The sequence below is a fragment of the Sebastes fasciatus genome, chromosome 3, assembly GCF_043250625.1.
Source record: "Sebastes fasciatus isolate fSebFas1 chromosome 3, fSebFas1.pri, whole genome shotgun sequence".
Lineage (NCBI taxonomy): Eukaryota > Metazoa > Chordata > Actinopteri > Perciformes > Sebastidae > Sebastes > Sebastes fasciatus.
Genome location: NC_133797.1, coordinates 20,334,242 through 20,356,466, shown reverse-complemented (window position 1 = coordinate 20,356,466; position 22,225 = coordinate 20,334,242). Strand labels below are relative to the sequence as shown.

Below are 22,225 nucleotides of genomic sequence, written 5' to 3'. Positions count from 1 at the left end.
GTGGTCTGTGTTTATGTCGTTTCAGATGCTGAACAAGGTGAGTAACTGGTTAGACGTTGAACAATGGCGACGTATGTTTGAATCAACTGTCAGGTAAGTTTAACTGTAAGCTATCTATCTAGTTAACCGTTAAACCGTTACTGTGACGGCCGTTAAACCGTTACTGTGACGACCGTTAAACCGTTACTGTGACGACCGTTTAAAAAGCTCAGCGTAGCAACCGCGCCGTTAATATAGTATAGTGGTATTGTGAACTGTCAAGGTTAATAAAGTGGTGGTTAATATCAAAATGAGAAGCGTTTATGTGGTTTTAATGAGCAGCAGCATCCTCCTCAGCATCCTCCCCAGTGTCTAGGCTACAGGGTGTGGTCTGACTGGACCGCCACAACGCAGCATCTCTGAACACCCTCCTCAGTGTAGAGGAGGAGGGATCATTTAGATGTCGCCTCTGCAACCTCTACTGTTTCACATCCATCCATCGTGTTGTTTTGTGTTTATTTCCCTGTTCACTGTGTGTTTTCCAGATGATGAGCAAGCTAGGCGTGGGTGAAAGCTGGCGCTTCGTGGATGTGCTGGGGCTGGAGGGGGAGCAACTCTCCGCCGTCCCAAAACCATGCTGTGCCTTGATGCTGCTCTTCCCACTGACACAACAGGTAATATAATGATGGGTGGTGGCGGTGGTGGTGGTGCAGACTACTTCCTGGAAAGGGTGGGGTGAGTCACTGATACAGGCTGTGTCTGGGGTGGGGTGACACTGAGGTGCAGGGAGGGCATGGATGGAGGAGGAGAAAGAGCTGTAATGTTAATGTGATGGTTAGAAAAGGTTGGGATGGTAGGGAGGAAATGAATCAGCAAATGCTGGCCTTTTTTTTTTTTTTTCTTCAATATGAAGTATTAATTATCCTGTCAATGCCATAAGATAAAGGAAGAACTATTACCCTTAAGTAAAAGTAGAGATACATAGATTCATGCTGAAGTTGAAGACCTGCATTCATAATTCTACTGTATTGTGGACAATATTGGCAATAACAAAATATTATCATGTAATGAATTATTAATCATATTGACCAAATGTCAATATATCAGAATAAGGTTTATTTTACCAAGTACATGGAATTTGACTCCGGTTTTATGCAGCTCTCTCGATGTACTTACACATAATAGAAATAACAGCTCAGAATAATAATGAACAACAATAAAATAAGAATATAAAAATAAAATGTCTATATACCAGGCAAGTGTTCTGGAAGCTGTAAACAATACAAATAGTGCAAAGAAATAAATACTGGATGGATATACCAATATATACCAATGAAATGTAACGATAATACGATAATACTTTATTGTCAGACAGGTCTGAAATTTGTTTTGCAACACAGCAGCTCCATTTGCAACATCACAAAAAGGACAAAGACAAGAAATAAGGATACGTACATTTAAACATTACAATCACAGAAGACGATATTCAGGGCCCTTTTACATACATTTGATCTGGGATTAGGCTCCATATTTAGTTTTAGGATTGACTGGTGCACAAAAGAGTGCTTCAGTCTAACCTTATTAAATCGTGGAACCCTGTATCTCCGATTTGATGGTAACAGTTCATATTCACTGTTCAAAACATGGTTGGGGTCAGAGACGATGGTGTTAGCCAGCCTTAATATTTTACTGTGATAGGCTGAGTCATAGAATTTCTCAAGGGGGTTGACCTACAATCTTTGAGCAGATTTTCATTTGGTAGAGCAGTTTTGACTTTAAAGTAGTGGACAAACACTTGTACCATGTAGTATAACAGTACTGTAGAACACTCATAATAGCAGAAGTAAAAAACAAAAGAAGAATTTGTTTACTCGCCCCAAAAGACCTAGACACAGACTCTGTCATCCTCATAATGTGTTTGCATTGTGATCCTGGGAGCCAGACCACATCCCCCAGGGCCAACAGCCATTTTTTCCAATTAATCAAATGATCAATTGTTCTAATAAAAAGGCAGATCATTTTGAAAAATGGCCATTGCAGTTTCCCAGAGTTCAAGATTATGTCTTCAAATGCCTTGTTTTGCTTGATAAACCAACCCCAAAAATATTAAATTTAAAATAATATAATAGAAAAGCAGAAAATCCTTCCAATGGAGAAGCTGTAATTATAGAGATTTTTTTTTGTGTTTTTGCTTTATAAATGACACAAATAATAGATTGTGAACATTTCTATTGTTCCATTGATTGCTGTATCCAATTGTGAGTCCTATAACCTGGAAATGAGTTAGCATTTTTGCACTTCCGACTGGTAGTCAATGGGTTTTCAGTTAGATGCCTGAAATAAGGTCTGTGGTTAACACAAGTTGAAGAGATTTTAATGTTTTGTTTTACGACATAAAATACATCAGTTAATATCCCATCCGTGAATTTTGAAGCTTTTACGTGTCTTAAAAAAGGCGAAGATTATCTTGCTGAACAAAACGTGTAAGTATCATAAACCTTTGTTTGCCACAGAGTTTATTTTCTGCAATAATCCTAAACCCAGTGGAAAAATCCCATTGGCTTTTTGTCGAGGGAACCAGTGCGATGCTAACTTCCTGGTTGGCGTACAAAAATACGTCATCCCTGGAATACTCTATTTCAAGTGGCATAAATTGGCTGCACCCTGTGTTCACCATGACCATGCTCTATCTGATGACCATGACCATGCTCTGTATCTGTCTGTGCACTGCAGCATGAGTCTTTCAGAAAGCAGCAGGGAGACAAGGTTACCGGAGGCTCTGAGGTTTATTTCCTGAAGCAGACAGCGGTCAATTCCTGTGGCACCATCGCCCTGGTGCATGCTGTGGCCAACAACAAAAGCAAACTGACATTTGGTGAGTGCAGATCAAATAAACACTGGTTCCATAGTAAGTATAAAACAGTACAGTTACTGATATTTATATTACAAAATATTTATTCATAAAACAAGCAAAACACTGCTGCAGTATCAATGACTCAGCAGATTTTTTTCAAAGTGCCGAGATATCTTGCTTTCATTGTTCAAATTACAATCTATACATTAAAGCTTAAAATCAAATAATAAAAAACAACAACTTGAATTTGTGATGTAAAATCCAGAGGCATCATTATAGACCGAGACCTGGGCACATAAGGGAGTTTTCTCTCCATCTTCAGGTGCATTATGAACATGTGTAAACCAGAAATCAAGAATTGGCACACAAATGGGTTGAAAAATGAGTGCTTCACAGGCTGATGATGGAGCTGCCCCTACTTTTACTGTCCAGTCAAATCACACATATACGGGTTAGTTCTCCAGTATATTGCTTAAGAAAAAGCAGAATGTTCAAATGTATTTGCTGAATTGTTCTGGGCAGCGAAACAAAGTACATTTTAAAAATGGATGGTTCTAACATTAATTCTCATTTTGAATTACTAAGTGATGATTGGTTATTTAGTGTGGCAGATTGTGAGTTTGAATATTTTTAATGTGAATGAATGACATACTAATTTCTGATTAACTTAATGCTGCTTTTGGTCTTTTCAGAGAGTGACTCTGCCCTGAAGAAGTTTCTAGATGAGACTGCAAACATGTCTGCTGATGACCGTGCCAAACATCTGGAGAAGAACAAGGTAAAATAAACACTCTGTTGAAGCTGCTATATGTCATATGTGCTGATCACGTTGGTGCTCCTCTGCTCGAGCAACCACCGAAAAGGTTGAGCACCCATGGGCAATGCTGATCAAAAAAAATAAATGAATACATAAATAGATTAATAAAACTGCAACTGGCTGGCCCTCGCCTTTTATGGTACCGGTGAGTGTCTATGAGCTAATGATCTTAGGGAGTATATGGTTACTGTCTTATATAAAAATATAAGCTGTAGATGAAATGCTGAAGTCCTTCAAATTGAATGACTAATTAACAAAAAACACTTTGCTACATTTACTACATAAAAAAAAGAAGAAATGAACCCAAAGTACTGTAAACACCTAATTAGTAATGCATAACCTACATGTTTTGTTTTACCCACTGGGGGGCGTCACACTCCACTAAATCTTTTCCACTCTAAAGGGCTCTTTGATACTTCTTGAATAGTATTACAGAATGCACTATTAAGAATATGTCTCTTCACACCACAGTTCTGTGCTTTTTTATAAGTTACACTTCTGATGTGGAGTTTTTCTAAAACGAACATCTCTGCATGTGTATTTTAGAGTATAATGATCTGTTTTAGCAGTATGAAACTGACATGTTCTGAATTTTTCTTCTCCAGGCAATCTATGAGGCTCACAATGAGGTTGCAGTGCAGGGCCAGTGTAGGGTAAGATACTTAACCACAATATCAACTATTAATATACCCCTTTCAGGCAGTAGACACACATATATGACACGTTCACGCTCATTCATATGAGACAGCTGACACCCTCCTCGTCACTGTTACAGAGACTCCTGTCTGTTTTTCCATACATTTAACTGATGAACCTGAGACCTGCACTGATTTATATTATTATATTGAATAATTACCAGATAAAAGTTACATTTGAATTTCACCTTCTCTGTCTGTCCATATGAACGCTATTTCTCTATTGATAGCCCATACGTGAGCGATCTCTCTCGGTTAAATGACGTTTAAACATAAGTATTATTGAACATATTTCTGTTCCTGGTAACAACACCAGTTAACCAAAGCCGGACAGAACCCGACCTGCAGCCAACCTGGTCGAGAAGAGGGTCATCAAAGAGGGTCGGTTGATGTGCGTCATTCAGATAAATGCCAATGTGGGTTTGACCTGGTGATCACTGCTGGCCTGAAAGGGGGCATCAGAGAGATGAGAGACTTTGTATTTAAAGTGAATGTAGTGTTGATGGCAACAAGCTAGTCTTTTCTGTGCCCTTTTTGTGTCGTTTACTCTAAATATTAATACTTCACACCTCAACTTTCACAGCCCGAAGCCGACAAAGTCAACTTCCACTTTATTGCCTTTGTCAATGAAAATGGAAAACTTTATGAATTTGGTAAGCATATCAAGTCATTATGCACATTCCTGTATGTGTTTTCATGTCGTGGGTTCCTGACTATCTTATTTGTTTTTAAGATGGGAGAATGGATGGACCAGTGAAGCACGGAGCTACCAAAGATGAGTCATTCGTAATGGTAGGTACAACTATGGTTATTCTTCAACATTTTGTGTCAATTCTTGATATGTTGAAATATAATTGTGAGCAAAATTACTTTATGCTCATAGTTTGTGATGAGTCATGGAATAAACTGGAATAGGGAGTGGCCGTTCCCAAGTGTCTGGATTCAATCAATAAACTTGGCTAATGCACACTATCAAATCTCCAGTAGGGAAAAAAGTGGGGACTGTAAAGAAGACTGGGAAACTTTGAAATATAGTTAAATGCAAATTAAACATCAGTGTCTACAAAAAGCTTAATGTGAGGAGAGTTGGAATTTAAGCAATGTTTCACCTTATCCTTAAACCACCTCTGTTAGCCATGTAAGTCAGGTCTGTTTGTAAGATATTAAATGAATAACATAAATAACCTGTCTAGGAAAAGCATAAAGAATATGACTGATACAACTGGAAAAACAAAGTGCATTTAGTCCCAGTTTGTGAATATGCTACAGAAGTCATCGAGGTCTGTGAGATTGTCATGTCGAACTACCACACGAGGGCGCCACACGCACGAGTGATGAAGTTGCAATATTAAATGTTGTGATGATTTATTGGATCTCATGTAAAGGAAGAACTATTACCCTTAAGTAAAAGTAGAGATACCTGGAAAAGATTCTTGCTGAAGTTAAAAACCTGCATTTATAATTCTACTGTATGGGTGGACAATATTGTCAATAACAAAATATTATCCTCTAATGAATTATTAATCATTTTGACCAAATGTCAATATATCAGTTTAACGTTTATTTTGCCAAGTACATACGTACATACATGGAATTTGACTCCGGTTTTATCCAGCTCTCTCAATGTACTTACACATAATAGAAATAACAGCTCGGAACAATAATGATCAATAATAAAATAAGAATATAAAAAAAAAATGTCTATATACCAGGCAAGTGTGGAAGCTGTAAACAATACAAATAGTGCAAAGAAATAAATACTGGATGGATATACCAATATATACCAATGAAAATTAACGATATTTTGGGAACCGCTTGGGATGCTACTGTATATATATGACATGTTTTACAATTTTTTTAATTTTATGATAAATATTAATTTTACTAAGCTGGGACGGTTTAATAAGTTAAGAAAAAAACAGCCTTAAAAATCTGAAAACACAATTAGAAACTATATGACTATGACTATAACCACATTTCATGACATCAAGCCTCATATTACATTATTAATATTTTAGTGCCCAGCCCTACTGGGTAGTATAAAACTATGAGCAATAAAATGTGCTTGCATATTAAAAAAATCCTCCCTCTTTATGACCGTCTTTCCTCCGTGGCTAGTAGCCTCAGATGTCAGAAGTGTAGTTAAAAACTGCAGTATGTCTAGTTTATGTACAGTGGAGTAAAAATAACTTAATGAAACTTTAAAGTGGCAATCATGAAGATTTTCAATTACATACATTTCTGTTAAGTCACTATCTAAAGCCAAATTAGGTAACACAATGGCGATTGAGCCTATGGCCCACTGATGAAAGGATTGCAATATTTATATATTTGCAGTATTACGAAATGGGTGTCTGTCACATTCCCAGAAAAAATGCTGTAAAATTCCAAATTGTGTGCATACTTACATTTTTTGTGCGTTTAAAATGGAGAAAAACTATAATACAGCATTTTTTCCAGGAATGTCAAAACAGACACCCAATTTGTAACACTGCAAATATATAGATATTGCAATACTTTCATTAGTGGGCCATTGGCTCAATCACCATTGTGTTACCTGCTTTGGTTATAGATAGTGACTTAAAGGAGAACTATGCCCATTTTCAAAATTCATACATGTTATTCCTATTGTCTAAGACAGTCCAAAAAATATTGGAAAACATGAACAACTCTCCCATATCCAAAAACTAGAGTGCTAAAACTCAAACTTGTGATGTCATAGGGTATAAAGTGTGGAACTGCTCTGTGGACCATGAATTGGAAAACATGGTCTAGATGACACGGAAAGCAACCACGGGAATGTTCTGAGTATATGGGTACACAACTGAGAAAACTACAATAGAATAAAGGTCATTTGGGTATAAAAAAGAAAACAAAAAACAGAATATCAGCCTCCCATTCATTGTCTTTGGAGCAGCTCCAGACTTTATACCCTATGACATCACAAGTTTGAGACTAACTTCTCTTGTTTCTGGCTTTGAGAGAGAGGAGCTCATGTTCACAAATATTGATTTAACTTTCCTAGGTCATGGAAATAGTATATCATAATGTAATGTAATTCTTAATTTAGGTGACATTTATTAAAATCTTCGAGATTGCCACTTAAAGTAAAAGTTTGACACGAGTGAATCTACTTTTCTTTTTTCTCCTTTTCCTACGTGCCCAGGATGCATCCAAAGTGTGCCGTGGTTTCATGGAGAGAGAGCAAGGCGAGGTCCGTTTCTCTGCGGTGGCTCTTTGTCGCAGCTAGATGTTCGGTAGGACACACAACCAAATTGTAAACCAAAATGTCCCGGAAGCATTCACATCGCAAACACAATCACCAGGCACCCAGAACAACCTGTGAACACACACATCTGCAGACACTATGCACTATGAAGCACATATTGTTGCCACACACTGTACTTTCATCTCATGAACAAAGCACACATGTGCACATAAACACAAACACACTGTCAAAACCCTTTTTTTGTTCTGCTGACACTAACTTATACAAGCTTGTTCAAAACTGTTTTCTGTGATATCATTCAGCAATGGGAATTGTAAAACATGAGGTCAGAGCTCACCACTGCTTATGTGTATTTGTCTTTTTTTTTGCAACTGTTGTTGTATGTTATCATCTAAAACTGATACTTAAATACCTTTTGTGCCAATAACTAGAATAAAGAAGAGTGAGAAGGAAAAGGCAGCACACTTGTGTGGAGAAACATTTTGCCTGTTTATCCGAATGCCTTCAGTTGCTGTGTGGTTGAGTTTATAAGGATCTGACATTCCTCAGAACAGCCCAAATGTATCCGTAGGAATAATTTAACCATTGTTCGAATGCACGCAACCTTTTGAGTGGTGTTCTTGGGAGACAATTCTCCCATTTTCTTTGAGAAGTTTGAATCTACAGTGCAAAATGGTAGTGGTGGATTGCAGTAGTTTGTTTTCAGAACTGATTTGTGTTTTCACTTTATTTGAAAATGGATTTTCACTTAATCTACAAATAGTCAAATGCACCAATAGTGTACAAGTTTAACACAGAAAATACAAAACTTCCAAACACGATAGGGACCATTAAAATAAAGTGCTGCTCTATGTTGGGTTGTTGTCGTGCAGTGCAGGGGTGATAGTACTGTATGTCTAGGCTGTGCACCAATTGTTTACCTTTCTGCACTTTCCTAATACTATGTTGCTGTAGTTCTGTTGGTGATGCAGCTGTGGGAGTTCAATAAAGCAACCATTAGACTTATACGTGTCTCCTGGTGTGTTTCTAGCTCTTGCTTTAAAACCTAGTAATCTATAGCCCTTCCTTGACTTCCCCCAGTCACCAGTCTGAATTTTAGCCGACAACCCATTCATACTTCTGTCACACGAGGTGATGAAGTGGTTAATGTCCTACACCCCTCACAGCTTGGGGCTCCTCCCGACCGGTGTTGGCTGCAGTCCAGCTGTAAAGGGATGAAACAGGAGGAGGACGACTTTAGAGTTGTCGATAGACTGTCTGGTCAGTCAACTCATCACTGTGGATACCGACACAAGACCTTTCTGTGTGTTGAAAAAATAGCAGGCACAGTGTGATGTACAGTATAGTGACCTAAATGACAGTACAACGAAATATGGCACCAGTACTAGTATCCCCTGGTGGTGTCTTTACCTCTCCATTCAGGTGACGAGGTATGTCATATGCTCAGAAAATAAAGGTTTAACCTGCTGTTTGAAAAGATCACATTTTCATCCAATACTTAAGGGCAACTATTATCAATAGCACAGATTACTTACAGCATTACTGACGACTGCCAAGCCATTCTTTGGAAAATAAAGGCACTTGCGAGCGCGCATGACATCACATCTGTTGGATTTTCCAGGAAAAAAATGGGCCTGCGTTCATCACATTAAAAGCAGTCTACAGGCTGATAGCGAAAACCCAGAAAGGTCTAAACACCTGTATACACATTGACAATAAAAAATGATTTATACAAGTAAAAACGTACATACAGTCCCTTTAAATAAACAAAGGCCCTTGAGGGTCTGAGGGCTCCAGGGTATAGATGCCTGCTGTTCCTGTTTGGTAATCCAGCCCTGTGGAGAATTAATTGAATAATTAACTGAACAAATAAAATGTTCAAATAATAAAATAATTCAGTCTTTTTTTGGTGCATGTGGAACATTTCTGAGTAGAGGGTTTCTGAGTATTTCTAAAAATCCTTAATGTGGCTCTGCTTGAAGGAGAGATTTTAAAATATATTTATACAAGTAAAAACTTACATACAGTCCCTTTAAATTAGCAAAGGCCCTTGAGGGTCTGAGGGCTCCAGGGTATATGCCTGCTGTTCCTGTTTGGTAATCCAGCCCTGTGGAGAATGAATTGAATAATGAACTGAACAAATAAAATGTTCAATGTTCTGAGTATTTCTAAAACCCTTACTGTGGCTCTGCTTGAAGGAGAGATTTTAAGGTGGGCTATCATTGTCTATTTTTGGTACGCCCTGTGGTACACTACATTGGCTTCATATATCTCAAACTATCTTTCATGGACTCAAACAGACCTTATAGCTCCACTTCTTTGACATTTTCTTGGCTCCATTTTTAAAGCTAGTTTCTATTGCTCAGGTAAGCACTGTCCTTAAACAACCCCTTCCAGCGTGACGGAGGAGAACTGTGAAATAACGGGACATCGTTTTAGCCAATCCCCCCCATTTCTCTCTCTCTCTTTCTCTCTCTCTCTCTCTCTCTCTCTCTCTTTCTCTCTCTCTCTCTCGTTCTCTCTCTCTCTCCTATCTCTCTCTATCTCTCCCGACCTCCCCCGCATAGATTCCTGCCTGCGCGTTCACGTCTCCTCCAATGCGCGGCAGCAGCAGCAGCAGCAGCAGCAGAATCAGTATTTTTAGCGCCTCGCTGGCTCGTGTTGCAGTGACGGGGGTCGCCAGAAGCTGCTTTTCTTCACCACCGTGCCGCCACAGTTTGAGCAGGACTCTGCGTGGAGAGGTGCGTGGAGTTGCGGGGTGGTTGACGGTAGATAACGGAGTATAACGGACCACCAAACCACCTACACACACATCGTTATCATCACCGTCCCGACTCTCTCTCTCTCTGGTCCTGCCCGGAGATGATGGCCAGCAGCCCCGCAGCAGCAGCAGCAGCAGCAGGTCGAGATGACCCGGATGATGCTTCTTCTTCTCCGCGGGACGAGCCGGAGTCGGAGCCGTCGGGGCCGACACATCCAGAGCCTGCCTGTTTGGAGGCACAGAAATGGATAGAGGTTAGTAAGTGACCGCTCAGGGAGGCTCAGGGGCCTGCTGGGTGCTAGTAGACCACAGCGGGGACACACTGGAAGGGGGTATAAATACACATAACGCGTTAGTAGCCTCACAGCACCTGGTGCATCGTCACCTGTTGTTGTGGGGGACGTCGCAGTGTCGGGTAACAAACGTGTAGTGGACAAAAGTTTTCACACATGTGGCTCTTTAACACACACCAAACACTCTGGGGACTTTAAACAATGTCCAAAGCTAGATAATAAACCACAAACATGAGAGTAAATCTCTCAATTTAGTCGTTTATTTTACGTTTATTTAGCTAGTATTTTTAGTTGCTAGGGGGTGTAACGCCCCCTAGTAGCGAGGGGATTCCGGTTGCCATGGTAATGAAACCGGGGCCAGCATTCACGCACGAGATGCTGCTATACAGTACCAACCGATGATCGCATCGGATGAGATTATCATGTGTGGTCTGCTGCACCATCATCTGCCTCTCTCTCTCTCTCTCTATAAGCCTGAGTGGTGAATCATGATTTTGCCCGTCGGAGTTGCGTTATTATGACCTATTTTCTTTAGCTTATAGCCAAGCTACCTGCCATCTCAGATTTGGGAGATAAAAGCTTGGACATAGAACAAAAATCACATCTTGGCTGTGTTTTTTCACTGGAGTGCCACAATCTGTGCAGTTTGTTATACACACACAAGCCAGTTTACTACAGGCTGTGGTAGTTATAGCAGTAAATACAAAATACACATCATCCACACAACTCAAAGACATTCAGGTTACTGTCATAGAGGAGTTAAGAAACCAGAAAATATTCACATTCAAGAAGCTTTTCTTAAAAAAAATACCTAAAACTATTATCAAAATAGTTTGACCTATTGTTTTTGCTGTCCCCGCTCTAGTTTAGCCAAGCTACCTGCCAACTAGTATATCAGATTTGGGAGATAAAAGCTTGGAAGGAGAACAAAAATCACACCTTGGCTGTGTTTTCACAGGACTGCAACAATCTGTGCAGTTTGTTATATACACACAAGCCACAGTTTACTACAGGCTATGGTAGATATACCAGTAATATAGAAGTAAATACACAGCATTACAGCCAAATAAACAAAGAGCTTGACTCTTGATTTTATGTTCTCTTCTTTCATCTGGATATTGTTTAAACATTTTATTCAGGGGTTACAATACGACTCTTGAGTTTGGTGTCAGCTATAAACATGTTATCACAAAACCCCTTTAACAACATATGGCAAAACTGCATCAGTGATTGTTTTAACACAAGCGTCCGTACAAGAAGTCTAAAATTAGCAAAGGTATGATTTAGATCTGGTAATATGTGGTCATAGAATAAGTAAACAAGACAAATAATCTGACCAGACATGTAAATTCTAATTTTTTTTAACTAGTTCATCAATATTAAACACGTCACACAATTCCTCTTCAACATATCATGCTTTATTCCACAATTTATTTTTTCGAACTTGCCTTCATCTTGGTGGTCATGGTGTTGTTTCTGGTTTATTTAAATGCAATTCATCAGTCAACATCACTCCAAACACCAGATAAATAACATTATAACCATCTTATTTCAAAAGAATTTTTACAGAATGCAGTATTTCCTCCCCATTAATACAAATATTTACAAGAAAAATATAGCAGTAAATACAAATTATACAACATTACAACCAAATAAACAAAGAGCTTGACTCTTGATTTTATGTTCTCTTCTTTCAGACTCATTTTTCTGAAACACAATATACTCAAATCTCTACTTTTGCACTCATAGATAACTCAAACTAATTTCTAAGTCAATCAGTACAATTGACCTCAACACTTCAAAGCATTGAAGTTCACCTAGCTCTCAGTCAAGGAGTTGTAGTTTTTTTGGGAACTACAAAAATGAAGGGCTGCGACTAACGATTATTGTCACTGTTGATTTATTTCTCAATTAATCGATTAGTTGTTTGATCCATAAAAAGTCAGAAAATGTTGAAAAATGTCAATCAGTGTTTCCCAAAGACGTCCTCAAATGTCTTGTTCTGTCCATAACTCAAAGACATTCAGGTTACTGTCATAGAGGAGTAAAGAAACCAGAAAATATTCACATTCAAGAAGCTTTTCTTAAAAAAAATACCTAAAACTATTATAAAAAAAGTTTGATCTATTGTTTCTGCTGTCCCCGCTCTAGCTTAGCCAAGCTACCTGCCAACTAGTATATCAGATTTGGGAGATAAAAGCTTGGAAGTAGAACAAAAATCACACCTTGGCTGTGTTTTCACAGGACTGCAACAATCTGTGCAGTTTGTTATACACACACAAACCAGTTTACTACAGGCTGTGGTAGATGGAGAAGAAGATGGATAGATACTGTTTGGTTTATTTGAGAAGGGACAGTGCAAATTAAAATACACATGGTATCAAACAGAAGGCATCTTAAAAGAGGGCATGCAGTTTAAATGTTGGAAAAGGACACACAGTTGTTAAAAGCAGTAGTCGCAGTTAGGGCTGGGCAATATATCGATATTATATCGATATTGTGATATAAGACTAGATATTGTTTTAGATTTTGGATATTAAATTATGGTATAAGTGTTTCTGGTTTTAAAGACTACGTTACAGTACAGTGATGTAATTTTCTGAACTTACCAGACTGTTCTAGCTGTTCTATTATTTGCCTCTACACAAATAAAAGTGTGATGATTATTTATCAAAAATCTCATTGTGTAATATTTTGTGAAAGCACCAACGGTCAAGCCTACAATATCGTCACGATATCGATGTTGAGGTATTTGGTCGAAAATATGGTTTTTGATTTTCTCCATATCACCCAGCCTTAGTAGCAGTACTGGATAGGTTTATTTGACATATTAGAATGTAAATGCAAGAGTGCAAACACCCAGTTCTGACATACAATTTGAATTGTTGTGGATTAAAAATAACAACGATAAAATGCTTATTTACATTGTTAGAGAAGTAGTAAGATGACAGACAGATTAAAACATGCAAAAGAGAACGAACAAATCAAACAAACCTACAAAACAGACTTAAGAGTGGCATATAACAAACACTTCGAGTCCATACTGATAAGACTGAAATTAAATTCAAGATAAACATGCATCCAACCAGTTTTAAAGATGCTACTGTTTGACACAGGGGTTGACAAATTACTAAAATGATTGAGGACAGGAAAGCTAAGTGCTTGATAGTTTTACCACAGAAGTAGATCATTCGTCTCCCATCCACTCAGTTCAGATCTGTCAGTGTCCCAAATACAGTGCAAGAAAATCCAAATTATCAGCATTTATTAATAAAAAATGTTTCAGTCTGTGGAGAGTAATGGCCTATTTATGTGGCTTTAGAGATATTAATATGCACAGATAGTTTTCCACCAAACCTGCACAGTTATCCCTTCAATGAATGAAGTTGAGGTTGGATGTCTCTTACTCTCACAAGTCATCTTTGTGCCCTATTCAATCACAAAAAAGGATTACAAAAGATTGTATGCATATTCCAGTTTGAAGGATTACGTTCTCACATCTCAAAGATACCTTCCTATAACCTTTAAAGTTTAAAGCCGGAGTGTGCTATGTTATATTCAGCATACTTTTTCACTCATTGGTGGAACTGAATATTGTTTAAACATTTTATACAGGGGTGACAATAAGACTCTTGAGTCATGGTGTTGTTTCTGGTTTATTTAAATGCAATTCATCAGTCAACATCACTCCAAACACCAGATAAATAACATTATAACCATCTTATTTCAAAAGAGTTTTTACAGAATGCAGTATTTCCTCCCCATTGATACAAATATTTACAAGAAAAATATAGCAGTAAATACAAATTATACAACATTACAACCAAATAAACAAAGAGCTTGACTCTTGATTTTATGTTCTCTTCTTTCAGACTAATTTTTCTGAAACACAATATACTCAAATCTCTATGTTTGCACTGATAGATAACTAGAGGTCAATCAGTACAATTGACCTCAACACTTCAAAGCATTGAAGTTCATCAACCTCAATAATGAAGGGCTGCGACTAACGATTATTTTCATTATTGATTGATTTGTCAATTATTTTGTCAATTGATTAGTTGTTTGGCCGTGAAAAATGTTGATCAGTGTTTCCCAAAGCCCAAGATGACGTCCCAAATGTCTGGTTTTGTCCACAACTCAAATACATTCAGTTTACTGTCATAGAGGAGTAAAGAAACCAGAAAATATTCACATTTAAGAAGCTTTTCTAAAAAAATCTAATCAAAATAGTTTGCGGTTAATTTAATAGTTGATAACTAATTTATTAATCGTTGCAGCTCTACAAAAATGGCTTGAAAACTTGCAATTATTTTCATGTCTGATACCAGATGCAATGGACACATTTTGGTCTGCACTTAAAAAGTACCAGTTGTAGCTATGTTACATCAGTAGTGAGCACACACAGTGTAGTAGAGGTTAATGCTGGCCTAAGTCTTAATCTCTCCTGCAGTGTCTTTGCTTGCTGTTCCTCTTGCTTTGTCGTCTTCTTGCCTCCTAATTCTCCAGTTATTTTCAGTCCCGTCAGACCGACTCTATTTCTAGTGGTGTATTTATGCGCTCTCACAGGTGGGGATGATTCAGGGTTAATCATGCCACCCTGCGCTCCATGCAGCATTTACAGCCTGTGTGTGTGTGTGTGTTTGCTATGTCTGTAAGAGTATGCAAAGCGCATGCACACACACACACACACACACATGCCGATCAGCTATGCATGGTGCTGCTCACACGCTCGGACACGCCCCGGTTGGGTGACACTGGTCACTATGGGAACATAACATGGGCAGGCTCTCAGGTGGCACTGTTTCCAGGGGGGGCAGTAGAGCAGTAGGCTATATATCACCACATGACCTGAGCAGGAAATTAGACGGTCGCAGACAAGACCTTTCTGTCTGTTTATAAACGAGACAAAGCGGGATTAGACTGTCCCAAAGCTGATACACACTGTCGAAGGTCCTTTAAACCTGTTGGGTGTGACATTGAGCAGGTTAAAGTTGCACAGGCTTAGAGAAACACGGTTAACTTTAGTGTCAGCAGTTAACCTCTGCTGTCACCGGCATACAGTACATAGCAAGAGTTAAGATCCGTCACACAGGGGAATGAATTAAAGAATGCGTGTGTTTGTGTACCAGATGTCACAGCTGTCTGTCCTAGGCAGATTAACTCCAATGGTCACAGACAGCCAGCTGTGTCTGCACGAAAGAGAGAGTGTGAGAGCAGGGATTCATGGGATTTTTCATGCATGAAGTACTGTATGAAAGAATGTGAACTAATGATGACACAGACTTGCTGTTGGCAGAGATGTCTTTCATGCCCCAGTGATTTTTCAAGTTTTTGTGAAGCCACAATAGTCACCACAGACAAAACTAATCATGTTTTGCAACAGAACGTTGCACACAACCTGCAAAACAGTTATTAAATGTACTTATAGTATCATCATGGTATATGATTGATTGGCTCTGATTAGTATTGTGCAGAAGTAGAATCACTTTGTGTGGTTTCAACTTTAACTCTGAGCTGGGGGTAAAAAAAGTAGTGCACTAAACTATACTACATTTAGTATGCAAATTACACTGAAGTGCACACAATTAAGTGAAATAATTCACTTAATTGTGTACCTTTTGCACTTAAATGTACTTTTTACTTGAATTGCACAAACTCTCAGAGGTAAAATACAGCTTTAATAACAAATAACAGCTTTAAATATGTTAAATAAGTTTGACTACATGTCTATTTTAACGATACCGATACCAGTATTGTAAATGCGTCCAATACTGCCCAAAGTTCAGGATCAGGTATCGGCGAGTACAACAGTCTATGCATGGATCTAATACCATCATTTATTAACCCAGAAAACAATCATCTTGTTTAACTGGAAATCAGTTTTTCTTCGCCGCGGAATTTTTATTTATTCCTAGCTTCATTTATTTATATTCTTCGTAACTGACAAACTGAATAATAGAAGAAAGTTTTATTGCATTCATTCTTGTTGATGTTTTACAAAGGGTTTAACCTGAGCCAGGCCGTACAACAAAGATAGTAATCATATCACATTCCCACATTGGTCAGTAGTAAACAGCTGTTAAATAATAATAACTATATATATCTCTTTATCACTCTGGCATCAGATTGGTATTCGGTGTCGGCTGATACCGCAACTTCAGGTATTGGAATCGGGAAGGAAAAAATTGTATCAGAACACCTTGAACATCTAGTGCAGAGTGAAATATAAGTGCATATTCAAAATGTCACAGATTTTGCCACATTTTATATAATTTAATTGAATTAAAAATGCTGAAATATCATGCAGTGATTAGCTATAATAGCTCCTAATCACAAATTACTGTAAATTCAATTTTAGTGTACCTTTACTACTAATTTATTTTACTGTGATGAAGATGTGTAGTACAATAAGTGTGCTGGTAAAAGTGCTTTTGTTCCTCATATTGAACAGCAGCTGGAGAGTCTGATGTTTTCTCGTGTTGAGTTACTCTGTTTAGTTGCTCTGATCCAGATTAAACTCATCCTCAATCTGGATTATGACTGTATGCCTTTCGCTTTCAGTTTTCTCTCTTTGTTGTCTTCTCTTCTTCTCTGTATGTCACGTGTCCGTAAGTGTGCAGAGTGCCTACAGCACATGATAACATTATAAAGAAGCTAATGCTTCTGAAACACCAGCCTCTCCTCTCAGCGGTCTGTGTGCATCACACTGGGGCTCTAACCCTCTACGTCGTCTCCATTAACTGGCTTTACTGGAAGCACACAGACAGTTCATGGTTTAATTTAGCCCTAGTTTGTGCCTACCATACATCAACATCACAGAGCTAAGCATTAGATTTTCTGAAAAAGAAACACTCAGCGACCTTTGAAAAACCCAGAAGATCATGTAACAACACTTCTTTTTCTAGAGTCCTCAAACCGTTTGTACCGTCTGCTTCACAGTTACAAGAATTTATATTTGTATCCCAAGTTGCAACTCTATTTTCTAATCCAAACAAAGACGATACATGACCTTGCTCAATTTATACGATGTAAACCAAACGTTTTATTTCCAGCCTGTTTTCTGTTATTTTATATTTTCATTCAAAATAACGCATCTATATTTATCTCTTTTTCCAGAAAAGAGATAATCATCTCTGGCTGCATGTGAAATGTCTTTTCTATCATGCAGATAAGATAATTTAATATTTTTAATCCAAATGATTATAAGAGTCTATAAATATCTTTATAACAACATCAACTATTGTTAAACAATCTTCTAGTTTTTTTCACAGTATTTAATTTTTTGGAAAAACAGATGCTTATCTCTGTGACTTTAATTACAATGTGTAACACGAGAGGCACAAACTTTAGGGTCAACTCAGGAGACATGACTGTCCCATGATAAATATAAACAACAAACTGTGTCAGCTGCAGCAGCATGGCCGCTTATTATCACTTTTAGTCTAGGCCTGCAAAATCCTGGCTTTTGTTGCTTATTAGAAAATACACCACCATCTTGACATACTTCTTCTGCTGTCTGTTTTTCATTCTTTCCATCTGTCTACAGTTGTTAAAACAAAAGTAAAGGGTACTTTGGCCTACTTCTGATGCTCCTCTGCCCCCCACACACAGGGGTTTAAATGGTAGCTGCTGCTGCCATTCAGCCAGACTGAGCAGAGCAATCCACCACGGGGACTCAGAGGGAGCACGGGAGGGTTGAATTACCGTTGCTGGCGTTGAAATACCCCCAAGGCCTTTGGCTTGGTTTTTGTAGCAGACATGAATGCTCACTTAACACACACACACACACACACAGACACACACACACACACACACACACACACACACACACACACACACACACACACACACACACACACACACAGACACACACTGTCTCTCTTTTCATGACAATCTGTTGTCCTCTGCTTAAATTTTCATGACATTTTCATCCAAAACATATACGCTCACATCAGTCACTCTGTCTAATTACTGTATTTCAGTTGCAGCATTTTACACATAACCAATCATTAACCACCTCCACCCCCCACACAGTGTCTGTGTCCTGCATCCCACACACACACGCACGCACGCACGCACACACACACACACACACACACACACACAAAACACAAAACACAAACACAGTTGTCCTGCTCTCCCTCAATACAGCACTCTCCTTGGTCAGTAAATTATGCATGACCATGCTGTAAATGTTTCAAAGACCTGGAGTCAAACCTTGATAAACATGACATATGCCAGCATGCGTGCTTGTTTGTGTGTGTGCCTGTGTGTGCGCGTGCGTGCGTGCGTGCGTGCGTGCGTGCGTGCGTGCGTGCGTGCGTGTGTGTGTGACAACAGAATGAGGAAAGACAAGAAAAAGAAAGAGATGCCAATGGGAAACATCTGGTCATCACTTATATAACGACAAAACAATAGGCTGTTTTCATAGCTGCAGATGCACGGTGTGTGTGTGTGAGTGTGTTCCTCTCATACATGTGTTACACGTGCATCAGAACTGTACAAAGTATTATTATTTGTGGTCAGTTGCAGACAAAAACACATTAGCTCAGAGTAAGTGTGTTTTTTTGTGGGTGGGTGATATAAAGGAGCATACTAGTATACTGTATATGAGCAGTAAAGACAGAGAGAGTGTGTGCCTGTAGTTAACAGGTTTGGTGCTGACTATAATCTGTGCTAATCTGGATTAGAAATCTAAAGAGTCAAATTTACGTTCATCTTTGGCTGCTGGTTACACAACAGCTCCAGAAAGCAGTGCATATGTGTGGGTTGGTGTTAGTGATAGTGTGTCACCGTTAGCTTCCTCCTCCTCTCCTGCCTGCACAGGATAGACTGCAGATTGGAGTCCAGGTTAGAGGATTGAGGTTATCGTTTTGCTCGGGCTACGACTGCATGCATCTAAATCAGGGGAAATGGAATGAGGACACGGAGCAGTATGTCATTGGCTTGGCGGCACTCTAATTTGGTTTCTACTGAAGCAAAAAATGTGGGGGGAAGGGTGAACCGGGCAGCGGCAGGTCCCTCTGTCTGTGAGGCACAATTCAACAGACTTCTAGTACTTTTATACTTTATTTTTATCTGTTAATGACAGCGATCGTATTAGGGCAGCAACTGATGACTATTTTCATTATCTCTTAATCTGTTGATTATTTTTCAATTACTTTACTACTCCTTTAAACTATCAAAAGTCAGGAAACAGTGACCCCATCAAAATACCAGGAGCCCAAAATGACATCTTCAAAGTGCAGATTAACACTTAAAAACCCCAAAATGTAAAATTTGAATGTTATAAAACAGAAATAAACATTTGAGGAGCTAGAACCAGAGAATGTTTGATATTTCTTCTTGATAAATGACTAAACCGATTAATCAATTGTTTTTTGTGTTGATATCTGTACAACGCTTTGTTCAAATCTTTTTCATGACACCAATAAGAAGAGCAGCATGGCCAAAAATAGAGGGCATCTCTTTCATTTTTGAGGATGTTACTCAGTGTGCTTTATGAATTTGGTTCCTGTTAATCAAATGCCTGGCTGAATAGGTCGGTTTTAAGTTTATGTTTAAAGATTTCAACACTTCCAGCAGCTCTCAGATCCTCAGGCTCAGAGCATAATGGCTAAAAGCTGCCTCAACAAAGGTTTTAGTCCTGCACTGTGGAACAACTAACGGACTCGTGCCAGAGGACTTGAGGGGCCGCACCAGTTCATACACTGTAAGCATGGGACATATATGCTGGTGCAAGACTGTGCAGTGCTTTAAAAACAAGTAAAAGAAAATCAATACAGAAACTGACAGGCAGCTGACAGACTGGCTTTGTATCATTGTAAACTGAATATCTTTGGATTTTTGAACTGTTGGTTGGACAAAACAAACATCACCCTGCGCTCTAGGAACTTGTTATTAACATTTTATATGCTAAATTATTATATATATGAGAAAATAACCAACGGATTAAAGCTGAAGTAGGCGAGATTGGAGCAAATGTGATTAAAAAACTTTATTTTTATAAAACGGTCGCTATATCGTGACAGTAGTACATGAAACAGGTAACCTGAAAAAAATCATGTGCCTCTGTCCTCCGGTGTTCCTAACGGCATCTGCAAGATATCACAGACCTCTCTATGAGAGCCGGCTGTCAATCAATATTATGTTACGTTAATGCCTATTTCTCACATCAAATGTTTTCAGAATCATCTTGTAGTGTACGGTTTAGCTGTAAAATTAGAAAGTTTGTGACGCCGCCGCCATTGGGAAATCTAGTGAAGGAACGCCAAGTTCCGGTCACATGACCAGAGCACAGCCAATAGGATCGCTCTCTCAATGAAATGACCTGTGATTGGTCAAAGTCTACCGGCTAGATTTTCTAAAGCCTGAAAACAGAGCCATGAGGAGGTGCAGAAGTCTAGTTATCTCTCAGAACACTTGAATTACAATATGCTGAAAGGTTATTATGGATTTTTTCCCCCAATGATGCCAAAAATATACTGCCTACTGCCACTTTAATCAGTAATAACAAATAATAGTCAGTTGCAGCCGTAGTTCCAGTCCACCACCTTTACAGCTGTCTCTTCCTGTCCTCCAGGCTGTAACGGGGAAGAGCTTTGGAGAAAAGGACTTTCGCAGCGGATTGGAGAACGGTATCCTGTTATGCGAGTAAGCCCCTGACATCACCCCCACTCACAGTTTTTGATGTCTGAAGTCACAACAACATACATAAACTCCTCTAAGACTCAATAAATCTCTGCTTCTCCCCTCCTCCACTCAGGCTGCTGAGTGCAATTAAACCAGGGCTGGTCAAGAAGATCAACAGACTGCCCACCCCCATCGCTGGGCTGGTAAGAGGACACTCTCCAGAGTGACATTCATCCCTGTAAACTGCCGTCAAAGTGATAAATCTGTCTGTCTGAGGTCCCTTGCTGTCTGTCTGTCTTGTAGGACAACCTGTCAGTCTTCCTGCGGGGCTGTGAAGAGTTGGGTCTGAAGGGCTCCCAGCTGTTTGACCCCGGGGACTTGCAAGACACTTCCATACGAGCTAACCTCAAGTAAATAGACGTGTGTGTGACTTCATTTATGTCCATTGTAATGTAGTATCACATGACAGTAACACACCTCTCTCTCATCAGGGACTCTGACTGCAACCGCAAACTGAAAAATGTAAGTAATATTGCCCTTTTCTTGCTTTATCTTCTATGTTGGTGTGTTTAGCATTTATGAATGTTAGGGCTGTCAATCGATTGAAATATTTAATCACGATTAATCGCATGATTGTCCATAGATAATCACGATTAATCGCAAAAGAATCACACATTTTTTCATTAAAGGGAGATTTTACAAGTATTTAATACTCTTATCAACATGGGAGTGGACAAACATGCTTGCTTTATGCAAATGTATGTATATATTAATTATTGGAAACCAATTAACAACACAAAACAATGACAATATTGTCCAGAAACCCTCACAGGTACTGCATTTAGCATAAAACAATATGCTCTAATCATAGCAAACTCAAGCCCAACAGGCAACAACAGCTGTCAGTGTGTCAGTGTGCTGACCTGACTATGACTTGCCCCAAACTGCATGTGATTATCATA

General features: G+C 38.8%; 2 protein-coding genes and 1 long non-coding RNA gene across 9 annotated transcripts in view; 2 read left to right on the top strand and 1 right to left on the bottom strand.

The window, feature by feature from the left end:
* Positions 1-474: 474 nt before the first annotated feature.
* Positions 475-8,579, top strand: uchl1 (ubiquitin carboxyl-terminal esterase L1 (ubiquitin thiolesterase)). The gene is made up of 8 exons (XM_074629475.1): positions 475-653; positions 2,713-2,854; positions 3,526-3,611; positions 4,256-4,303; positions 4,929-4,998; positions 5,079-5,137; positions 7,512-7,602; positions 8,006-8,579. The coding sequence occupies exons 1-7, from the start codon at positions 525-527 to the stop codon at positions 7,593-7,595; spliced, it is 618 nt and encodes a 205-aa protein (XP_074485576.1). The 5' UTR covers positions 475-524; the 3' UTR covers positions 7,596-7,602; positions 8,006-8,579.
* On the bottom strand, positions 8,414-10,270 carry LOC141764340 (uncharacterized). 2 transcript variants are annotated; one of them, XR_012593257.1, is made up of 3 exons: positions 10,150-10,270; positions 9,110-9,409; positions 8,414-8,778 (listed from the first exon to the last, which is right to left on the bottom strand). It is a non-coding gene; the product is annotated as an uncharacterized LOC141764340 (long non-coding RNA). The 2 variants fall into 2 exon arrangements; XR_012593256.1 differs by lacking the exon at positions 10,150-10,270 and adding an exon at positions 9,655-9,792 and having other exon boundaries at positions 9,110-9,382.
* The window catches only part of LOC141764337 (LIM and calponin homology domains-containing protein 1-like), a 34,470-nt gene continuing 22,361 nt past the window's right edge, over positions 10,117-22,225 (top strand). For 2 of the 6 annotated variants that reach the window (XM_074629469.1, XM_074629468.1), the window contains exons 1-5: positions 10,118-10,589; positions 21,214-21,284; positions 21,397-21,466; positions 21,567-21,673; positions 21,755-21,785. In XM_074629469.1, the coding sequence (XP_074485570.1) occupies positions 10,437-10,589; positions 21,214-21,284; positions 21,397-21,466; positions 21,567-21,673; positions 21,755-21,785 (432 nt within the window). In that variant the 5' untranslated portion in view covers positions 10,118-10,436. Of the gene's footprint in view, positions 10,590-21,213; positions 21,285-21,396; positions 21,467-21,566; positions 21,674-21,754; positions 21,786-22,225 lie in introns of all 6 variants that reach the window. The other 4 variants (XM_074629473.1, XM_074629472.1, XM_074629471.1 and 1 more) reach the window with 3 other exon arrangements.